Source organism: Sceloporus undulatus, chromosome 1, assembly GCF_019175285.1.
Source record: "Sceloporus undulatus isolate JIND9_A2432 ecotype Alabama chromosome 1, SceUnd_v1.1, whole genome shotgun sequence".
Lineage (NCBI taxonomy): Eukaryota > Metazoa > Chordata > Lepidosauria > Squamata > Phrynosomatidae > Sceloporus > Sceloporus undulatus.
The window spans coordinates 296,518,419-296,538,583 of record NC_056522.1 but is presented as its reverse complement, the minus strand read 5'-3'; the positions used below and the strand labels follow the sequence as shown (position 1 = coordinate 296,538,583).

General features: G+C 41.4%; 1 protein-coding gene across 1 annotated transcript in view; it reads right to left on the bottom strand.

Annotated features, from left to right (window-relative positions):
* NAT10 (N-acetyltransferase 10) overlaps positions 1 to 19,933 on the bottom strand; it is a 46,496-nt gene extending 26,563 nt beyond the window's left edge. The window contains exons 1-12 of the mRNA XM_042453919.1: positions 19,757 to 19,933; positions 17,582 to 17,704; positions 16,485 to 16,576; positions 15,249 to 15,420; positions 13,396 to 13,518; positions 12,159 to 12,220; positions 10,518 to 10,632; positions 7,769 to 7,876; positions 6,428 to 6,561; positions 4,994 to 5,087; positions 4,174 to 4,272; positions 741 to 877 (exon numbers count right to left, since the gene is read on the bottom strand). Of these exons, the coding sequence (XP_042309853.1) occupies positions 741 to 877; positions 4,174 to 4,272; positions 4,994 to 5,087; positions 6,428 to 6,561; positions 7,769 to 7,876; positions 10,518 to 10,632; positions 12,159 to 12,220; positions 13,396 to 13,518; positions 15,249 to 15,420; positions 16,485 to 16,576; positions 17,582 to 17,689 (1,244 nt within the window). The 5' untranslated portion in view covers positions 17,690 to 17,704; positions 19,757 to 19,933. The remainder of the gene's footprint in view (positions 1 to 740; positions 878 to 4,173; positions 4,273 to 4,993; positions 5,088 to 6,427; positions 6,562 to 7,768; positions 7,877 to 10,517; positions 10,633 to 12,158; positions 12,221 to 13,395; positions 13,519 to 15,248; positions 15,421 to 16,484; positions 16,577 to 17,581; positions 17,705 to 19,756) is intronic.
* Between the last annotated feature and the right edge of the window lie 232 nt (positions 19,934 to 20,165).

The window sequence follows — 20,165 nt, the reverse complement described above, 5'->3', positions numbered from 1 at the left end:
CGTTTAGATGCCACACGCTCTGATGCCTCCCCCACGCTGCCGGGAAGCCACATGGTTGACCGGATGTGCGCCAGCTTCACGGCATTTTGGTGGTGTGATGTTTACATGCCTAAAAGCTGCAGTGGCAGCAGAAAGGGTGGCTTTTTTCCACTCTTATTTGGGGTGGAAGCTGGCTGGATTGGGACTGCGGTGTGCAGCTGCCACAGCTCCAATCTGGCTCTCTCAGGAGCAGCATCACACCACCCCTTTGGGGCCATCTGCTTCATCCCTAAGTCACCACTCCTTTCATATGTAGATATTCATCATTTGATAAATTTGGTGATGTCAAGTTAACTTAAGGGGGCTCAGGGTAAATCATAGGGCACACTGCTCTTCTCCAACGTTTTGTTGCTCCCTCCCAAAATCTACTACTTAAGGTATCCACTTAACTCTGCCTAATGATAGGGCTGGCCTTGGTCAATTTAGTTACCAAAGAGAGCATGCTTACATTGTCAGATATTAACTCCAGTACAGTATACCCCAGTATACATTATACACAATTTAAGAACATTTCTAGATGTTAAGCAATCACACAATCAGTGGTCAAGATGTGTGCATCAGTGGTCAAGGTGTGAACCAAATTTTAGACAGACTTAACCCTTAAGATTTGTTCCACTTTATCTACCAAGTGTCACAGACATCCTTACAGTGGACTGAAGACAAGTAGGCTCTACACAAGTAGCTCCAAATGAAACACTCACCCATTGATTGTAGAAGCCATGAAGACCAAGTAAGGGCCTAACAGGCTTTTCACCAGAGGGAGTGGTATAGCAGCAGCTTCATCAATCACTACCAGTTCAGCCTGTCCCAACTTCACAGCATCAGCAGGGTGTATATACTTGCCAAAAATAAGGGAAATGGTGTGTTAAAGAAGTAGTAAATGACCATTCCATACTGACAGCTAAATTGACATAAAAAATGAACAGATGAATCTATAATCCTTATACAATTCTTCTCTAGTATTCATTTGGTTCCAGGAGAAGATACTAGGCAGGAAGGGAAGGTTTAAAAACAAAGGCCCGTTACACACAGGCTTAAAAGTATGCGCGGAGCGTGTACTAGGGTTAATACAGGGCGGTGCTTCTGCACCGCCCTAACCCTAGTGCGCGCTGTTCCACATGGCCACCGTCATTGATACATCACGGCCACGCCGCCTCCAAATGAGGCGGCGCGGTTGTGACGTATTGGGTTGTGACGTATTGGTCCTGGTTTGGTCCACTGGGCGCAGCCTTCAGACGGCTGCGCCCAGCGGACCAAAGGAGAAAGGGGCCAAACGGCCCCTTTCTCCTTCTCCCCGCCGCCGCGGGGTGTCCTTGGGGCTTCAAGCCCCAAGGACACCCCTTTCCAGGCTGCGGGGAAGCGGCGGATCGGGGCTTCAGCGGCTGCCGCTCTGGCCACTGAGGCCCCGATCCGGCGGGGAAAGGTGCGCCTACAGGCCGCCCCAAAGGGGCAGTCTGTAACGCGCCAAAATTTAAAATGTAATTCCAAAATAGATAAAAGTAATAGAAGTTACAAGATATTTGTAGTTATAGAACAGAAGACAGGATTGCTCTGTAATACAAGCCAAACATCCAGGTTTAATGAACCAGAATAAGCAAGCCCAATCTGCAAATCCATACACACTGTTCCCTACTGCTTCACTCCTCCTTCCTTTCTATGAAAAGCAAAGCAAGGCAAGTTTCAGTTCTTAAAATACAGCTTTCTATAGTCAGTTGTCCACATTCGCAGGTTTGAGGTTCACGGATTTGATTATTTGCGAGTTTGCCACAGCGCTTCTGTAACTTTTGCTCCCCCAAACCCGAGAACACCACATGCACATTCAGGCAACCGCCTCAGGCCTTGAGAAGAGGGAGCACCAGAGATTGCCATGGCTGTCACCAATTGTCTCCCAAACCTGTTGCTCTATGGGCTGTACACAGCTATATGCCCTGTTAAACAGTCTGTCCTTTTTCAAATTCTTTCTCTTGCCAGCAAGGTGGACTAGCCTCTGTGTGATTCTACACTTGCTCTCTTTCCACCACTCGATCTGGGGCAATTTCTCTCAAAAGTTTTCCATGAAGCCTGAGCTCCTGGAGGGTGGGAAGATAGGGAGAGCCTGGAAGCAGTTCGTCAAAAAAGCAATCCAGCAACCCCTTTCCAACTCTAGGCACAAAGAGAGCTCTGCACCCTTTCAGCAGCTTATCTCATACTGCCTCCTTTTCTCCCCAGCCAAGCAGGCTACCCTCTGTGCGCCTGAAACTGGGAAGGGGTTGCTGGATTGCTTTCTAAAAAATTGTCTCCACGCTCTCTCTCTCTCTTCCCACCCTCTAGCAGTTCTGACATAGTATAAGATCAGGTGGTGGGGAGAGGGAGAAAAGGATGGGGGGAGATAAAGCTGCTAAAAAGGTACAAAGCTCTCTGTGTGTATGTGAAACGGGGAAGGGGTTGCTGGATTCCTTTCTAACAAATTGCTTCCAAGCTCTCCCTCTCCTCACCACCCGATCTGGAGTGACTGCTTTCAGTAGTTCTCCATGGAGTTTGAGCTGCTGGGGGGTGGGAAGAAAGAGAGTGTGTGGACTTCTGTTTTAAAGCCCATTACAGTAACCACTGGCTTTAGAAAGAGTGGCAGCCACACACATTCTTCATAATCCCCCTCTGGGGAGCCTCACGGCTTCTCACTTTGCAAGCCTGAGGAACCTTCCTGGGAGGGAGTCTTGCCCCCACCTCCACTGTATTCACATTTGTTTGGTTTTTTTCACTTTTATGGGAATCCTGCACTTCTACCTCCAAAATGGAAGGAGGTATTATTATTATTATTATTATTATTATTATTATTATTATTATTATCCTTTATTTATGAAGCGCTGTAAATTTACACAGCGCTGTACATACAATCTTTTTAATTAGACAGTTCACTGCCCTCGGGCTTACAATCTAAAAAGACATGACACAAAAGGAGAAGGGAGTGGTGGAGGGAAAGGTATGGTTAAGTACTTTCTAACTAACATGAATCAAAAGCCAGCTTTAACCCCCTTGTCCCATGCTGGCTTGCCTAGAAGCACCTGATCATTGTTCTTCCTGGCTATTCTATTCTAATATTTTAAGTCACCTTTCTGGACCAGTTCTACATAAACAGAGGACAGAATTTACAACTACACTATTTTCACCTTGATACTGGAGCTAATTAAAAAGAGTGCAATGAATAGCTATACACTAAACCCATCTCTGCCATAAACTAATCAGGTGGCCTTAGCTACACTACGTAACTACACAGTATAGCACAGCCATATTATACAAGCAGAAGTACCATCTTCACCTGTTGATTTCTTTTGCTCATCATTTTCCATTCTCTCTCCATGCTTCCCTTTCTGGTCTTTTCTCTATGCACCCTACTGTTCGTTCAGCCTTTCCCTCTGCTAACACTCCTCTTTGCTCCACTTTACCAAATACTGGGAACTTCTATCTGTCTCCCCCCTCCCTCCCTGAAGTCAGGGGGAGGGCTGCAGAGGAAAGCAGCACAAAAAGCTGCCTAGAGGCCCTATGAAAAAATGACTCTCCTAGCCTTGCCTCCAGCGTTGTTTCATTAGTAAAGGCCTGGCACCTAATGACTTAAGAAGGTACTGCAGGCTACAGAGTAATTTTCATTAAATTATATTAATTAATGCATTTTTTTAAAAAAATAATACCAATATCCTATGTCATGTTTAGTATCTATGCTAAATTTCACACGTTCACACTTCGAATCATGCTGCAAATAGGCGATCTCTCTGTCTCTTTTACTGTTACTGTTCTTTACATGATGCAGTGCATGCAACCAGTTTAGCACTGTGAACCACATTAGAAATTATTTGGAGGGAAGGAGCACAGTATCCTTGGAGTTAGAGGTAGCTTGCCCTTTTATCACACTTATTTAAGAATAGGACACAGAAAGCTGTTAATGGAAACATTAGTGGAATCATAGAAGTCCCCAAATATTATATGCCACATAGAAGCCAATGGAAAGGAAGACATCAACCTTCGTAAAACTAATCTGACTGGGCACAGATAACAATGCCTGGCTTTTGCAAAAGGTATTTGAAGAGTCCCAGGAAATAAGCCTTTGTTCACATACACTTAAGCCAATTCAGATGTAAGACAGCAATGAAGCCCCTGTACCTGAATAGTCTGTCTATGCTCTCTGAAGACATTTACTCTGACGACTGCTTTGCTAAATTCAGGGTTGAGAGACTGAATGATCTCATAATCCAAGTGCTCCTGAAAAGAAACATAAGAAGCAATATGAAAACCAAACACAACAGAGTCTAGGGTATTAAGACATTTTTACAGAAAAATAGTTGTTTCTTTTTCTGTTAATTTATCTGCTACAGCTCTGTGCTGTACTCTAAATTTAGACATTTGAAATTCAACTGAAGTAAAAATGTGAAGAGGTTGTAAGGGATTATGTAAGTTGCAAACCCTTTGGAGGGCCAAAGGTACAACAATTCTAACAAAGAGGGCTAAATCAAGAGAAATATGACCTGAAGTCTACTCACAGAAAATTTTTTCTTGTTTTTTCACCCATGCAGTAGTCAATCCCCCACCTCCCCAAGGCTGCTTCTGAGGGACAGGTGACCCAATAGAATAGTATGGGATATGGACATGCAGCTGCAACAGGGAAGAGGGAAGCTGGCTTACTTCTTGTTATGGGAAACTATGGCCCCATATAGACTGCCAAAATAAAGCTGCTTCGGGTCACTTTGGAGGTATGCTGTTTAAATAAAGCATGCATCCTAAGAGTCTGGAAGCTGCGCCAAAGCTGCACTCCACGCGGCTTCCAGACTCTTAGGATGCATGCATCATTTAAACAGCATACCTCCAAAGTGACCCGAAGCAGCTTTATTTTGGCCTGTCTGTATGGGGCCTTCATATAGGCAGAACTACATTCTACTTGTGCAAAAGAAATGTCTGAATTCAGCCAATATCTTGATGACATTACCTGATACTGTAGAGCATCAAAGCCTTTAAATACAAATTCAAACAGGGTGTGAAGATTATCTGGACTGGGAGATGTGACAAAAATGTTGGAGTACCTGCAAAAATAATACAAAAGGAAACAATTTTAAAACTCTTTATGTACTGAAATGGGAGAAACCATCATTTAGCCTTCTTCCAAAAAAGCTTCAAAATAGTTGCTCAAATCAGGAAAAACACAAGATTGCAAAGCATCCCAACTCTTACCAGAACTAAAAATGTTTAAAATGATTTTGCTGTGTGGCTTCCAGTTGTTTCCAACTTATAGCAACCCTATGGTGAAGCTATCACAGGGTTTTCTTGGCAAGGTTTGTTCAGAGGGGGGTTGCCTTTGCCTTCCTGAAACTGAGAGAGTGTGACTTGCTCAAGGTCACTCAGTGGATTTCCATGGCTGAGTGGGAATTTGAATCTGGTCTGAAGTGTCCTTGTCAAACCACTGCCCAATCACTACCATTTTTTTAAAAAAATGACAGTTATTAGAATATTCTTCCTTTTCACAAATGTAAATTACAATGTTTACTAATAGACCTTGGGCAATTTTCACACAAATAGAAAATCTGACTTGGTGGTGAGGACTCACATTATGTATTTATTCTGAGGAGAGGAGAATTTAGTCATGGTGAAAACTCACTTGTAGTCTCATGTGATACAGTTAGGTTTCATCTCAATGAAAGCTAAGCTTCTGATGGAACTATTCTATTTGAAACAGTTCCAGGTATTCACAAAACACTTGTTTTTAGATTTCAAAGAAACAGAGAGTGAGAGAGAGAGAGAGAGAGAGAGAGGAAAAGAATTAACTTCTTTGTATAGCTATTGGGTGAACATGTGAATAGTAGCATTCTCAGATAAAAGCTTTTGTTCAGACTCAAAAAGGATACAGATCACCCCAAGGTAAGTAAGGGTCCAAAAATAACATCAAGTACTTTGGTGGGTTTTTTTTTAAACATCCTTTCAGTTTTACCTCAGTAAGTCAGTGATTAAAAAAAAATCCCACAGCTCTCTACATCCTGCACCATGAAATCCTAGCCTCAAAGTATTATAAATTCATCTCAGTTTTTCATGGCTGCTTACTGAGTTCTTTTCAGACACACTTAGCTCCAGATCACACTACAGAAATAATCCAGTTTGAGACTGCTTTAACTGTCCTAGCTCAATGGTAGGGAATTCTGGGAAGTGTAGATTTTTGCAACATTGAGCCTTTTCTGTCAGAGAGCTCTGGTGAAACAATAAGCTACAGTTCTCAGGATTCCCTAGCACTGAGCCAGAGCAAGTAAAGTGGTCTCAAACTGGATTATTTCTGCAGTGTGTTTTGAACCTTAGAAATGTGAGCTCTCTTAAATTTCTTTAGATCTGACCTTTTAACACAAAACCATTACTGAAACATCCAGGATTAATTTACCCAAAGGCCACTGCTCCGGCTATAGCCAATCCCAAAGCAGCTGATTTTCCACGTCCTCTAGCAGCAGTTAAAGCTACAGTGCTTCTCAGTGTCTTCTCAGAAATGGCTTCAATGAATTTTAGGACAGCTTTTGCCTGTCAGTGAGGAAACAAGCAATAAAAGTTGGTTATATTGATTGCATACAACAATTAACAAAGAAAGATTACAAGTAAAGAGATAGGGTGAGAAAAGACGGTGTATCAGGAGCTATACAAATTCATTAGTACTTCATTAGTACTGGTTTCATACAGAAAACTACAATTGGGGGAGAAGGAAATGTTTCAATAGCTACTGCTATTTTATGTTCCTGATTTACTAGCTCGCCTCCACCACCTACTGAGGATTAATATTTTACACTGTCCTTTATTAAACAAAACTATTGTGACAGTTTATAATGACTCTAAAATGAAATTGAGCCAGAAAAAAAAGTTTTTTAAAAAATCTAAAATTAAACTAGAAAAATAATAAATCTTTAGATCAAGAAATACAAAAAATACAAAACATAAACACATTAAAATAATTTAAAATGTCAGATTAAAAGGATGTGTCGTTACACCATTATTAAAATCCAGAAGACTCAAGAATTACAGTTCCAGAGGTAGTATATTCCAAAATTTGGAGTAACCCAGGAGAAAGTCCATGACAACGGGATTTCTGCAGGGAACTGTGCTAAAAAAAAACCCTGCTCCTAAAGATCTTAACAAACAGTGCAATCACATGAAGACAAGAATGTCACAGCTTGCATGCAAAGGATAATTATGCAGGTCCATTCTTTGTAGCCATAGGAAGACTCAGGGATAACACAAATTCAAGGAGTGTCCCCAAACTATACACCTTCAATCCTTATATAATTAACCAAATTTCAAATCCCATGTTAGGCTTTCTTCTGACAACCAACATTTGTGGCTGCCTCAATTTATTAGCCCTCTTCTAGACTATTACCAAACTTTTACCAAACTTAAGCTCAAGGATATTGACAGGTCCTTTTGTACTAGGTGGCAAATATAAACACATTAATGCCAGCTGCATATTGAAAAGGAAGGGTGGAGGGGAAGCTAGCACCACCTTTAACACTAACCAGTTCAAGCCACCCTGAATCCTGTGTTGGGAAAACTAGCTTGGAAGAGTGTTGGGAGAAAGGCAAGATATAATTGAATAAATAATTTTAGCATGCGTTTTCATGGGTTTAAATACACTTCCTCAGATGCGCTGATGGAGTTAATACATAAGTTCCAATTTATATTTCCAAAAGGAACACTCCCTCCCATGTGTATCTCATCCAAGTTCAAATGGAACATGTACCTGATCCAAGGTTTTGCAGCTGTCAACCAATACACCTACAGGCTGTGTATCTTGGAGGCTTTCCTTTAACTCCTTCAATTCCGTATCTTGAAGACTCACACTCTCCTCCTATAAACACGAAAACAATGAGCTATATCAAAGATAGCTGCTACCTCTCCAAGAGTGGGCATATTTCATTTCAAGTTCATTTCAAGGGAGGTCATATAAGCAAACATTTCACTGCAGTTTTTTGTGGGTTTTTCGGGCTATGTGGCAATGTTCTAGAAGAGTTTCTTCCTGACGAAGATGCCAGCCACAGATGCTGGCAAAACGTCAGGAAGAAACTCTTCTAGAGCATGGCCACATAGCCCGAAAATCCCACAAAAACTCTGGATGCCGGCCATGAAAGCCTTCGACTTCACATTTCACTGCAGCCTATACTACTCACTATGCATTGTAAGTGATGCATTGTAAGAACTATGTATGATGTGTTTTCTCTCAGAGTGATACAAGGGAGTGCCGAAATGTTCTCAGCCCAACACACTTTCCAAAATCTGAACATAATTTTATTAATAGTTTGAAATTATTCTTTTGCATTGTAAACTGCCAATTTGCAGGATTGTAACTCTAATTTCTGTTTTTTTCCAGATGATGAAAGAAACATGTCAACAAAAAGTGTGGAATTTTCAAGTGCTGAACTCCAGACTGTCATGACATTCCTGTAGAAGAAAACTCCAAAGGCAATCCAGGAGTGTATAATGTTTAGTGACAAGTGCCAGTCATATTCACATGTGAAGAAGTGGTGGGCCAGCATGGAGATTTTGAGACCAAAGAGGCAGCAAGGTCTGGGAGTCCTTCAACAATGTCAGTTCCTGAAATTGCTGAGCATGATGACTTGATTTTGGCAGATTGGTGAATCTCAGTCAAAACAATTGATTAGACACTAGAGATATCCTCAGAACACGTTGGATTTATAATTCATGAGCAATTAGCTATGCAGCCAAGTGGGTACCAAAATGTTTGAATGCTGACCAGTAACAAAATCAAGTGAATATCCAAGTTGATTTTGCAGCATATTGGGGCTAAACAGACGGTTGTAGAGAAGCGGCTTAACTGCACACCACTGGCCCAATTTGGCGTTTTTTCCAGCGCAAAAAAGCGGCAAAATGCCACTCTTTTTTGCGTCAGAAAAAAGGTGCTGCCTCTTATCCACTCCTGTGGCATGCGGCGTCTAATCACTGCACTGCAGGAGCATTCCTATGCTGCACACCGTCTGGTCAGGTGGGCAGCGTGACTCCAGCTTGGGGGCAGAGTCGGGGCATGCGGTATGCAGTTGCTACACCCCCACACCACACCCAAGCCGGGTCTTGCTGCCAGTCTGCTTTTCCCCTTTGAATCCAGTAATAATTTTTGGAACGACTTGTCGCTGCTGATGAAACATGGTTACATCAATATGATCTGAAGACCAAACAACAGTCCTTGCAGTGACAGCATTCAGGTTCCCCATGGTTGAAGAAATTCAAGACTCAAAGTTCAGCAGGAAAGGTCATGGCTACAGTGTTTTGGAATAAGGAAGGCATTTTGATGACTATCTTCAGACTGGCCAAACAATTAATAAGAATACTACTAATGCAATGCCAATTAAAGAAGGCATTGAAGGAAAAACAGTGAGGAAAGCTCCAGAAAAGTGTTCTCTTTTTTGCAGGACAATGCACCTGTACACAGGGCTGGCAAACACTGGATGTTTTGAAGAATTTGGAGTTTGAGTGCATAGAGCATCCACCCTACTCACTAGTTCTTGCCCCTCCTGACTATCTCCTGTCTCCAAATCCTGAAAAGAGTTTGAAAGAAAGGATTTTTTAAAATGATTCAGAAGTGATAGCAGCAGCAGAGTAGTATTTCAGAGACCAGATATCAATTTTTTTGAAGGTTTAAAGAAATTTGAGAAAAAATGTGCCAAGTACATTGAACTTCCAGGTGAATATGTCGAATAGCATAGAAGCTTCATGGCTCTGAGTTATTCCCCTCTTGGTCAGGCCAAGAACTTTACAGCATCTCCTTGTAATATTAAGAGGATCGATAAGTATGCCACATGCCCATAACTGTGCAAAGTAAACAAACTCTAGGTTATTTAAAATCCATCACCATTTCAAGAGTGCAAACATGAGTCTGAATATTTATAAAGAGAGTGAGACATTTTTTGTTTGAGGGGGTGAATGTTGCACTTTTGTGGGACCTGAAATATTTCTCTCAAGTTTCTCTTAATGATGTTTTTGACTAGCCTTTTCACTATTATTTGCCAGATGTTGTTCTGCTGATAGAAACAATTCCACCATGACAATTTCTCCTGCTCCCACATGCCTTTAAAATGTGTTAAGCGGGGCTGAGGGAGACTCAAATTCTCAGGCCACTTCAATGATCACAGCCATGCTAGCTGGGAGATTCTGCAAACTATAATTCAACCACAGCCGATTAAAGCTATGTTGGACTTACCAACAGTGTCCCAGATCAGTTTCTCTACGCATAGCTCTAAAAACTTTTCAGATGCTGCTGTGCTACTGAAAAGGCAACTTTTAACCCTCTGTATAAGAAGCAGTACAGTGATTTCTCATCACATCAAAAGAAGCAGCAGATGTCATAAAATCACTCATGTTTTATTAAGCATCCCACTTTTAATAGTCAAATTCTTTCTTAAATGACTGTTTTAAAATCTAGATTTGTATTTAGCATGGAGTTTCAAGCTCTGAATTTTTGTCAGACCTGTGCTTACCTGAGACTGAGGTGGAATAGCTGATATGTTGGCAACATGGCTAGAGATTGGGAGAATGTTAAGCTGATCATCAACCACCATGCAGGTTTTGCAAGATGACAGAGATAGAATAAATCTGTATGATGAAACAGAGAAAACAGTAGTGTCATAACTGTTGAAACTGATTTATTTTCATGTCACAAACTACTCCTCATCCTATGGTTCATCTGTGTAGAATACCCTCTGGTTAAAGCACCTCAAAAAGAAAGTTTTGATGGGGCACAAGACAGCAATTTCCATAGACAGCTTTTTTTGCCAGTGCTCATTATTTTTTTAAAAAAATTACTGTCTAACATATTTTAAATAAAGTTTATTAAACATATAAAAATAAAATACATTGTTCAAATATATCCAAATTAAACATGCAGCAATTCAAATAATAACAACAAAGGTATTACAACTTATATAATTCACATAAATTTCCCACTCATACCTCCCCTCCAACATCTTCCCATTCATTCTCCCACCTAGTACATTCATGAATGCATAGTTAGGTAGGTCATCAACATGCTGACATCAAATTATTTAGAGTAAAACCAGAAAGGAAGCAAAGAGTTCCAAAAGGTTCTGTCCAAACACGGACAACAACAGAGCCTGAAGAAGCTTACTGTTTTGGACTACAACTATCAGAATCCCCAGCCAACACAGAAACTGCCCACATTGTTTGAGGAATTCTATGAGTTCTAATCCAAAATAGTAACTTTTACAAGTTATGGACTGACTGAATATAAGCAAGTGTAAAATGATGCACATTGTTTGTGTGAGAGTGGTATTTCAAATCCACATACATACTGACAGAGCCTCAGATGTTGTAACTGGGCAAGTGCAGAGAAGTTATTGTATAAAAAGGTGCTCTTCAGCATTAATATAGTACCATAATTCAGTTCCTGCTTTCAGCCAGTTTCACAGCAGTACTTAAGAAAAATTTGGTCTCATGTTCAACAAACAACTAGACAATTTTTGTACCATTTTGCCTGTTTTACAGGTGAGTTTCCAAAATATTAATATGAGTGTTTGACAGAGCTTTAATGTCTAAGTGAGTCCACAGAGCAGAAACTAATTAAAGTTCTGCTATCTTAAATTAACCAGTACTCCTTTTGAAGTTTCAAGTATGGCCACACCATACAATAATCTTCCCCAGTATATTTTGGGCTTTGATAGTTGTAATCACCCATCACTGGAAATGCTAGCTAGTGATGATAGGACTTTCAGTCAAAAACAACATAAGCTCATCAGGCTGAGGAATGCTGCTACAGAAAAGCTACAAGAATGCTAAAGAGCTAGTTCTGCATCTTCTAACAAGTACAGATTATACCCACAACCTATCACTGGCCATGCTGGGTAGGCTGATCGAATTGGAGGCTAAAACATCTGTAGAACCAAAGCTTCCCCACCCCTGTTCTAAGCTTCACCCTTACAAACACTGTTATGTTTGAACTTAAAGGGTGGATCCTCAGTATGCCCACCAAAGTGCAGCAGTTATTCAGAATCCTTTCTGGTCAAGGCTCAATGAACAAACTCCCTCAGATAGATGGGCAAACATTATTTACTTGTACATGCACCCTTGCCAGTTTGTGTGCTCAATATAACTCTAAAACTCACCTTTCATTAAATCTTCCTACTACATCTTGATGTGCCTCTGTCCGGTACCTAGAGTGTACATCCTGGAGAAAAAGAAGATTCATTTGTTTGTCTTGATGATAATGACATACAGAGACCACAGTGCAGAGAGTTGCATCACACTGACCCTAGTTTAGTGACCTAACCTTGGATTGCTCTGAAGCCCCAGCCAGCATAGCCAATCAACATGGATTCTGGGAAACAACATCTAAGGGCCCACATTTGCAATCAGACTCTCTCTAGTCTGATTGTGCTACTTTCTCAAACTCTCAGCATCAGATTTCAGTATTCCTGAAAAAGCCTAACCAGAGACAGATGGCATGGGATACCATACTGTTGTATACGATACCTACCTACTGTAAGTTTCCAGGAATGTTTGTTATGCTCTCAGAAATGCATCTAGCAGACATATCAAAATTACTCTATATTTTCTGGCACATCACCGTGCAACTAAGCTAAAGCTTTCCCCATCACTCTTTCTCCAAGCTAAAGAAAATTCCACTAGCTCAGCTGCTCCTTTGCAATTGCTCTATGCAAAAAAACACTGACAGGAACAGGCAAACTAACAATTCAGTTTACTCTAACAGAGAACAGGAGACATTCTACATATGCCCAGAGATACAAGTGCAACTATAAAGAGCTTCTAGAATTGAAAACCTGTATTAAGCACAAGGATTATCTCAAACCACTTGTAAGTAGGAAAACGATCTCAATACCAAGTCAGGAATGTAGCAACCCATAGTATTTATATATACAAAAAGGAACAGAGAAAAATGTCTTAAGTCTATTTCTCCATTCAGTATAGTGGGCCCTTGGTATATGCTGGGGTTTGGTTCCAGGATCACCCATGGACACCAAAATCTGTGGATACTCAAGTCTCATTAAATACAGGGTGTAGTAAAATGATGGACCTTATATAAAATGGCAAAATCAAGGTTTGCTTTCTGGAATTTTTTTTTTGGGGGGGGATATTTTCAAGCTGTGGGTGGTTGACTCAGTGGATACAGGACCAACTGTATGGTCTACAGTGATTAGAAGCAGCTCTTCAAGATCTAAGACAGAGGTCTTTTCCATCAACTGAGAACTTATTCTTTTCTAACTGGGGACTTCTGAAACTGGGGACTTTTGACCTCCACCAAAGAGTGAGGGCCTATTCTCCCTTGCAGGAAAGGAAACCAATCTCTGTTAAGCAGAGATCTATGATTCTTAGTAACTATACCATGGTCATAGTGTAGAGTTGCTTCAGGGAATTCATTGTTCTCAGAAGGATTGCAACTATGCCCCCGCCTTCCACAGTTTCAACAGTTCTCGCCAACAAGTTTGGAGTCAAGGCTTCAAAGTCCTAGAAGATTATGCAGAAAAGTAACATGTAATTTCCAGGTTAGCCACACATTTAATGTACCAGCACTATAAGCAACAACCAAAATGCAAACAGTATCAAATTTTTCTCCACCCCTCTCTATCATCACCTTTGCTCGCAAGCAATATGAAATCAAGAAAGAGAACTGCTTGATGGAACCCAGACATTTTAACTTCAGTTTGCATAGGCTTGCATGCTTCCCTTTCCCTTTGCAGTTGCTACTGTGTGCCTTCAAGTCATTTCCGACTTATGGAGATCCTAAGGTGAACCCTGAAAGTATGTGGCTTCCCTGCTCATTTCCTATTGAGCTAAAAGAGACTCTTGTCTGCTGTGGCATGCAGGTTAGGAAATAACCTCACATTAAAGATCCTATTGGCAACAAAAGCAATGTCATTCTGGTGACAGATATATTGTATGCAAATTATGGCCCCAACTGGTTGATGGAAACTGAAATATCTATAGCTGATCTGAAATTGTATTTGAAATTGTTTTAACAATTATAATAACTGTACTGTGCAAGTATTATTTTATAAATTTTTGTACTGGTCAATGACCGAATAAAATTTTACTTACTGAGACTTTTTGCTAGAGCCTTCGAGGCCAGTTGGTTTAAGCAAAATCTGAACAAGTGCACAGTTATTAAATTGTGCTGATGTTTTAAGTGATTTTAAACAGTTTTTAAATGTTAAATTGTTTAAAATATTTAAATTATTCCTACTATTTTAAATTGTTTTAGTCTGTTAAAATCTATCTTGTACTGTACACCACCCTGAGATCTTTGGATATTAATATAATTATATTAATATAACTGAATATAATTTATCAATATTTTAATAAATGATCCCTGTCCTTACATTGGGATACTCTTTCCAACATTTATTTGCTCTTTTAGAAGAGTGAGGGAGACAATACATGTTTTAATGATAACACAGCACAATGTATCCCTTAGTTTAATCTACTGAGAAATGTTACCAAGACTGTTATCTGTATAAGAGTGCAGAGCCCAAAAACACTAATTTTAGACTACAACTCCTGATAACATTGGCTCGGCCAACTGAAGAGCATTCTTGCTAGTGGATTCTGAGAGCTGTACTTAAAAATGTAATTTTTTTGAGCTCTTGTTAGCTGACGAGTAAGCACTTTCACTACTCTTGTACAGAATTGGTCAGTATAAACCTGACTTCATAGCAGCAACAATCTTCCTGGTTCAGATGACTGTGTCTTTGCTTAATAATCTAAATTATGACCCTTCTGGCAACACATGAACCCCTCTTGCTTCACTACTCCTTCCTTGTGGCACACCCAGATAAAATGTAGATATCTAGTTCTAAACAACATTTCTTTTGTTGCCTGAAACTGCAAACCAAATTTTCCTCACTCTGATAAACACAAGACAATTCAAGTCACAATACGATTGTCCAGATACAACCTAGTTTTTATGTAAGTTTCAAATGACTTTTTAAAGGGTTTTGAGGGGAAAGAGAGGAATATAGCACAGAAAATATTCATTCTGTCACAAATTTTAACAGAATGTTTCTGCAGCTTAGTTCCTGCTGCAGAAACACTGCAGTCAACTCAAATGAAGCTGCTGTTATATGACTTGTATGAAGAAGATTCTCATACGCAGAACATCTTCCTCAAGTCTGTTCAAATGAAACTGCTCTTGTATGACTTATATAAAGAGAATTCTCATATTCAGAACATCTTCTTACCTGGAGTACACACATGCCAAATGTATTCCCAAGAATTTTGTGTGTCTCATTGTAGTAACAGTATCGAATATTGGTAGCTGCAATGAACAACTCAAAGGGGTCATCTTGCTTCAAATCTAACATTCCAGTTTTAATTTTCTTCTGCAACTGTCTCATCCTTTTTTTACGGTGGCTGGTGGGGCAAAACAGATGAAATCAGATGTCTTGTGGAAATTATCAGGGTTTCAAGGGGAATCTGTGCATGTTTACTCAAAAATAAATTCCACTGTGTTAAGGACAAGCTAGCTTTGAAAATGTCTGAACATGTAGGTGCAGAATGATCTACTTCTGAGGCAGAGACCCCCCAAGAAGCAGCAAGAAATGCAGCAGAAGGGATCCTCTAAACCATAGACTTAATCCATCCTATGGTAGTCTATAAGCACAGACTGTAGACTGAATGTTCCTTCCTTTGATTGTTGCTCTATCTACTGGTTGTGGAGAAGATGAAAAAGGAGCATATCCCTATACACTGTCCAATGGGTTTGCATGGAAGGTAAAGGAGGAGTGATACTGAGTTACTAGCCAAAAACACTGTTCCACATGTGGGAGGAGGGATCCAAACCCCAGCAGGATTCAGGAACCAATTCCTGAGTTAATGGAAAAAATGTGTTTGAGAAGAGATTTGAAGTCTGGAGCAGGACTGGAAATGTTCTGGGGAAAAACCAAGAGCTGCAAGGCAGAATTATTTAAGGGAGCAATAATATTAATACAGTGTGCCCATGTTATATGGGGCGCACTTTACGTGGTCTTGAACGTATGCACTCAAGCTGTGGGGTGCACGTGTGACGCAAGGGGCGGTGCGTCCCATTCAAACGAATGGGCGCGCACACCCATGCTGCCCCGCGTGCCGCCACGCACAAGCCCCATTGTTTCCAATGGGGCTCGAGCATAGGCGGAATTTGCCTTATGCGGCGGGGTCCAGAATGGATTCCCCGCATAAGGCAAGGGCGGACTGTAATATTAAACAAATAGCCTTGGAAAATTCATCAAGAATTTAGAAGCATATGTTAAGATGGAGACAGGTAACTGACAAATGTAACTACATTTTTCTACAAGAAAAAATAGTGGCAGTCTTGCTACCAAGATATTAAGAGATAAATAAACCAAACCAACCAGCACTTCAAAACCTGTACCTTTATGACATGACACCTACATTTTAAAAAAAGGGAGGGGGGAGGAGATACCATATGTTTTTACCTGCTGAAGCCCAGTTCTTTCTTGTAACACCATAACACTGATGGCCTAGCCTTCACTGCTGCTTTAGACAACATATGATGGAGTATGACCACCTGTCAAGTGATGAGAAAGAATTCTATGCTAAATAATATTATACCTATTTATTTCATTTACATCCCACTCTTCTCCCATCACAGGATCCCAGGTCAAATAATTAAAAGTAAGTACAGATAAAAACCTGTGAGTATAAAGGTTAAAACTAAACAAATAGTTCTATTAAAATACAACATTATAACAGTTTAAAGTAGGTTTAAAACATAATACAAAATATAAAAGCAGAGCCTATTAAAAGCCCCTTCTGCAACCTGCAGTTAGAGCCAAAGTCCTACTTAAATGAAAAGGTCTTTGCCTGCCAGCAGAAAGAGACCAGAAAGGGGGCCAAAATAAACCCTGCTGAGGGAGGGAATTTATATCATCATCATCATCATCACCACCACCACCATCATCACCATGCTCTTCCTCTTCCTCCTGCATTTCCCCCAGTTTGGGACTCAAGAATAATTAAAGCAATTAAACCATAATAGCATTAAAATCAGTTAAAAACACAAACATTAAAAAATAAAAATAAAGTCCAGCACATATGCAAGGTCTGTTTCTCCTTTTAAAAAAAACAGTTCACAAACTCCTGCTGGAATAAAAAGGAGTACCCACCAAGAAGGCTCTCTCCTAATAAAGCATCTATGAATTCAGATTTTGAAAGCACATGAGAGAATGTAGATGGGGAAGCTGACCCCTTCCCCAATTCTGCTGATAAAGGCCATTAAATCACCAGGAAGGTTATGTGACCCCCGAGCATGTTACCAACTTCTTTCTCTTAGTCTCAAAGGTGGTATAAAATCTGTTTGTGTACTGATCCAGACTAACATGGCTATGTTTTTGAATTCTACCAGGAAAGTTTAATTATTGATCCCATTAAATTCCTTCTCTACTCTTTGGTTAAACTGAAAGCTGCCCCCCCAACAAGCCTGATATATCGGACTACAACTACTAGAATTGTCTAACCAGGATGGCTCAGTTCATTATAAAATTAGTTCACACAGTCAGTGGCTACACCTCACCTGATCTTTGCCATGGTCCCCTACTACAACGAAGAGTGTCCTATGCCGCTCAGCCACTCCATTCTCAATCAGTATCCGAATACGATTATCCACTTTCTTGCGCTGCATTTTCACTGGAGGTTCCTGTAGAGATTACAGCAATTCATCTCAAGTATTACTTCAGTTAAGATGGTGTAACAGTTAGTGGTCAAATGGCAAATATCTTCACCCTTACTGCAAAAATACAGCAGATCAAAATTACCCTCAAACATTTTATCCTAAAGATTCAAAAATTAATTGCATGAATTATGTACTGTTCGACTCCAGAATTTTAACCCCATTCTAGAACATGCCATGCAAGAATCTCCCAAATTGCATTTCATGGTTTCCCAATGGTTTGTTGACCTTTAATTGCTTGTCCTGCTCACCATACAGTAGGAACACAAAAGTTGTGTGATTTGACCAAGGCTATCCAGTGGGATTCCATGTGATTTGAATCTTGGGCTGCATCTGCACTGCAGAAACAATGCAGTTTGACCCCACTTTAACTGGCATGGCACCAGAATTCACTGACATAGCAGGCTAAATGTCTCACAAAACTACAGTTCCCAGAATTCCATAGCACTGAGCCATGGCAGTTAAAGCGGCATTGATCGAGATAATTTCTGCAGTGCAGATGCAGTCTTTGGTGTCCTGCAGAGTTGTAATCCAGCACCCAAACCACTGACTATGCTGGCTGAGGGACTTATTTCCAAGCAAGCTCACACACAGAGGGATCTTGTAGTGCTTCTGAGATGAAATGAAAGAAAGAAGTTGGTAAACTTGAGCCTCCTTCCTCAGATGTATGGGATGGAGTGGAGAGTCCAAGGACAGACCTATATAATCTGGTTGTGTGAGAATGTCAAATGAAATTCAAAACCTTGTGGGTATGGAGATGAGGCGACAAGTTCAGTTTTACTGTCACCTAAAGCCAAAGAGAGCTGTTGCGTAACTTAGGTCCAAAACAAACTGCAGAAATAATTCAGTTTGAGACCACTTTAACTGCCCTGGATCAATGCTAGGAAACTCTGGGAACTGTAGTTCTGTCAGACATTTAGCCTCCTCTATCAGAGAGCTCTGGTGCCACAATAAACTACAGTTCCCAGGATTCCCTAGCACTGAGCCAGGGAAGTTAAAGCGGTCTCAAACTGAATTATTTCTGCAGTGTGTTTTGGACCTTAGTGTTTCTGATTTATGGTGACACTAAGGCGAACCTATCATGGGGCTTTCTTGGTAAGTGTCTTCAGAGGGGGCTTGCCACTGCCATCCTCTGAGGCTGAGAGAGTGTGACTTGCTCAAGGTCACCCAGTGGCTTTCCATGGCCGAGCTGCGATTTGAACCTTGGCGTCCAGAGTCACAGTCCAACACTCAAGCCAGTGTTACACCATTCTGGCTCTCCTAAGGAAAGCAGATAACTGTATGACTGAGTACTGGGATGTAGTGTGGGAACCAGAGAGGAGATGTGATGGTCAAGGGCACCCTCATAAGGATGCTGGGTTAGAGAGTGTTGATATATGTGTATGGTGCCAGGAAGCCATTGCCTATGTTCAACTCTCTCTTGGTGAACTGGAGTCTGGGGACAGGGTAACCAGAGGTCCTCCTTTTCCAGGACATGCCCTACATTCTGGGAGCAGAAGCCCAAAACCCCCTTAAAGAGCACAGTCTGGGGACCACTGTCCTAAGGCACGGTTTCCAGACCCTTCACCGTTTTAAAAGCAGAACAGAATGGCACTATAATGACTTCCTTGATCTGGACACTATGCTTCTATTGATGCAGCCTAGGATCGCCTTGGCCTTTGTAGCTGCCGCCATGACCCTGCTGGCTCCCGGTCACCTGGTGGCCTGCTTTTCCACACGGCGGGGCTCTCCCAAAACTAAACTCCGAAACGCACTGCAGAAATAACCCAGTTTGAGACTGCTCTGACTTCCTTGGCTCGGTGCTAGGGACTCCTGGGACCTGCAGCAGAGCTCTCTCCGACAGGGAAGGGCTGAAGGTCTCCCAAAACTACAGTTCCCAGGATTCCTTAGCATAGAGCCAGGGCAGTTAAAGCGGTTTTAGGATTGTTTCTGCGGTGAGTTTCGGACCTACCATTCCCAGGATCGCCATAGCAATGAGCAGCGGCAATTAAAGCGGTTTCAAAGCGGCCTCCTCCATACCTTCCCCAGTCCTGAGCCGTCCGCCTCCCAGTCTCCTCCTCTCCTGGATCCCAGACACGTGTCTGCCGGGTTCCGGGTTCCCACGTGCACCAAACGCCCCTCCGGCCTCCTCGGGGATGACGATGAGGGACTCTGACTGCAGGGGAGGATAGGCACCCAGGCCTACGAAGAGCAGGCCTTTCTCACACAGGAAGAGGAGGAGCCCTGGGCCTCATTGGCCTTTGCCAGCCTTTCCCTTCAGCTTCTGAGGCGGCCAAACTCGCTCTGCCCCAAAAGTAACCCAGGCTGCATCCACACTGGAGAAATAACCCGGTTTGGTACTGCTTTAACTCTTTTTGGCACTTTGCTATGGAATTCTGGGAGTTGGAGTTTGTTGTGGGGCCCAGAACGGAGCGGAGCACCCCACAAC